This window comes from Nothobranchius furzeri, chromosome 11 (genome assembly GCF_043380555.1).
Source record: "Nothobranchius furzeri strain GRZ-AD chromosome 11, NfurGRZ-RIMD1, whole genome shotgun sequence".
Lineage (NCBI taxonomy): Eukaryota > Metazoa > Chordata > Actinopteri > Cyprinodontiformes > Nothobranchiidae > Nothobranchius > Nothobranchius furzeri.
The window spans coordinates 69,780,165-69,782,664 of NC_091751.1; the positions used below are offsets into that span (position 1 = coordinate 69,780,165).

General features: G+C 46.8%; 1 protein-coding gene across 1 annotated transcript in view; it reads right to left on the minus strand.

Moving 5' to 3' along the window:
• Window positions 1-2,500, minus strand: part of ephb3a (eph receptor B3a) — a 96,622-nt gene that overhangs the window by 41,570 nt on the left and 52,552 nt on the right. Inside the window, exon 6 of the mRNA XM_070541795.1 lies at window positions 525-649. Coding sequence (XP_070397896.1) covers window positions 525-649 — 125 coding nt within the window. The remainder of the gene's footprint in view (window positions 1-524; window positions 650-2,500) is intronic.

Genomic DNA, 2,500 nt, shown 5'->3' on the forward strand with positions numbered 1-2,500 from the left:
TACATTTTGTTCATTTAAAAGCTTTAGCATCTCCAGCAGCACAAGCACGAAGCACCTCAAGTGCTTCCCGGGGTCGAGTCTAGACGCTGGGGTGGAACGGTTTATAAAAAGGTGTGTAAGGATGACCCAGAGGAGACTGGAGGCGTTTGAGGTGACACCCGCGCTGTGTGTCCATTTGAACAAAACATTAATATTCCCAGTGGGGACGTATTCCCTCATGGTTGCACAATCCCACATTTATTGGGATGTGCAAAGGAAATGCGCTCGGATCCATGTGCAAAACTTTCACGCACAAATTTTTCTGAATAGGTGAAAAGCCCCTTTAACGCGGTACTAGAAGATCAACAAGTCCAGGTTTTTATCAGTAGAAGTCATGAAACAGTCTCGCTATGTCCCACCAGCTCACCTCTGCAGCAGCAAGACTCAGCGCCCACATCACATTTAAATGTTCAGATAGAATCATTAAACAGCAAGTCAGGGTCCAGTTTCCTGAATCTGGCGTGCAAAAGTAACGAGCAGCTTACCCTCTCCTGGTATTTAATCTCATAGTCGAGGATGACGCCATTGGGTTTCTCCGGGGGCAGCCATGACAGGCTGAGGGTGTCTGAGGTGGAGCGCATCAGATGGACAGTGGGCACAGCCGAAGGTGCTGCAGGGTGGGATGGTAGATAATAGAACTCAAAAATTTCTCAACATTATTGTTTTGTGTTTATTTTAATCAGTAAATTAGGATTAAATAATTCTGAATTATTCCCGTCTGGCAGATAAGCTGCAGGATTTGATCAACTTCATCTTTCATAATGAAAATGAGGAGTTGTATAATTAGGTGAACTGCAGAACTGTTACCCCATGCAAATGGTGTTCTGTTCTGATGTGGAGAACCCAAAACGCAGATGAGGCGAATAATAAATTTTACAGTTTTAGTGACCAACTAAAAGCAGCTCACAGGCAGAGAATCCTAAACCCGACATGAACACCCAGCAAAACAAAAGGTGAGGGTCTGACTAACACCTGAAACCTGGGAGTAAAGGGTTAGGGTAGGAGCAGAAACAAACCCAGAGAGAGAAAGTCCTGAGCTGCTGCTGGTGGCAACAAACAGCCAAACCAGTTCAAACATAGACTTCCCCACTTCAGATCATGGGTGCTAGCTGACTATCAGTAGCCTGTAGCCAGCCTTACATGAAACCTTTAACAGAAGTGTCATTCTTACACTGAATAAAAATATAAACGCAACACTTTTGTTTTTGCTCCCATTTTTCACCAGTTGAGCTCAAACATCTGAAACTTTACCTACAGAAACAAAACATCCTTGACTCTCAAATATTGTTCTGAACTCTGTCTACATGTGTGATAGCGAGCACCTTTCCTTTACCAAGATAACCCATCCCAGCTCACAGGTGTGGCACATCAAGGGGCTGATTAGACAGCATGAATAATGTGCAGGTGTGCCTTAGACTGCCCACAACAAAAGGCCACCCTGAAATGTGCGGTTTGATTAAACAGCACAGTGCCACAGATGTCACAGCCATTGAAGAAACGTTCAATTGGCATGCTGACTGCAGGAATGTCTACCAGAGCTTTTGCCCGTGAAATGAATGTTCATTTTCTACCATAAGTCGTCTCCAAAGACATTTCAGAGAATTTGGCAGTACATCCAACCGGCCTCACAACCGTAAACCACGTGTGACCACACCAGCCCCGGACCTTCACATCCAGCATGTTCACCTCCAGGATCACCAGAGACCAGCCACTCGGACAGCTGCAGCAACAATCGGTTTGCATAACCAGAGAATTTCAGCACTAACTGTCAGAACCCGTCTCAGGGAAGCTCATCTGCATGCTCGTCATCCTCATCAGGGTCTGGACCTGACTGCAGTCTGTCGTCGTAACCGACTTGAGAGGGCAAACACTCACATTTGACAGCGCTTGGCACGTTGGAGAGGTGTTCTGTTCACAGATGAGTCCCGGTTCTCACTGTTTAGGGTAGATGGCAGACTGCATGTGTGGCGTCGTGTGGGTGAGCGTTTTACGTTGAAGTCCGTGTTGTGGAACGAGTGGCCCATGGTGGCGGTGGGGTACTGGTATGGACAACAAACACAGAGGTACCATGATGAGATCCTGAGGCCCGTTGTTGTGCCATTCATCCATGACCATCACCTCATGTTGCAGCATGAACGCACGGCCCCATATTGCAAGGATCTGTGCACAATTCCTGGAAGCTGAAAACATCCCAGTTCTTGCATGGCCAGCATACTCACCAGACATGTAACCCATTGAGCGTGTTTGAGACGCTCTGGATCGGTGCATACGACAGTGTGATCCACTTCCTGTCAACATTCAGCAACTTCACACAGCTACTGAAGAAGAGTGGACCAACGTTCCACAGGCCACTGGTTTTCTTTTATTGGCAGGGTGTCCTTTTATTGTGGGCAGTCTAAGACACACGTGTGCATTATTCATGCTGTCTAATCAGCCCCTTGATATGCCACACCTGTAAGCT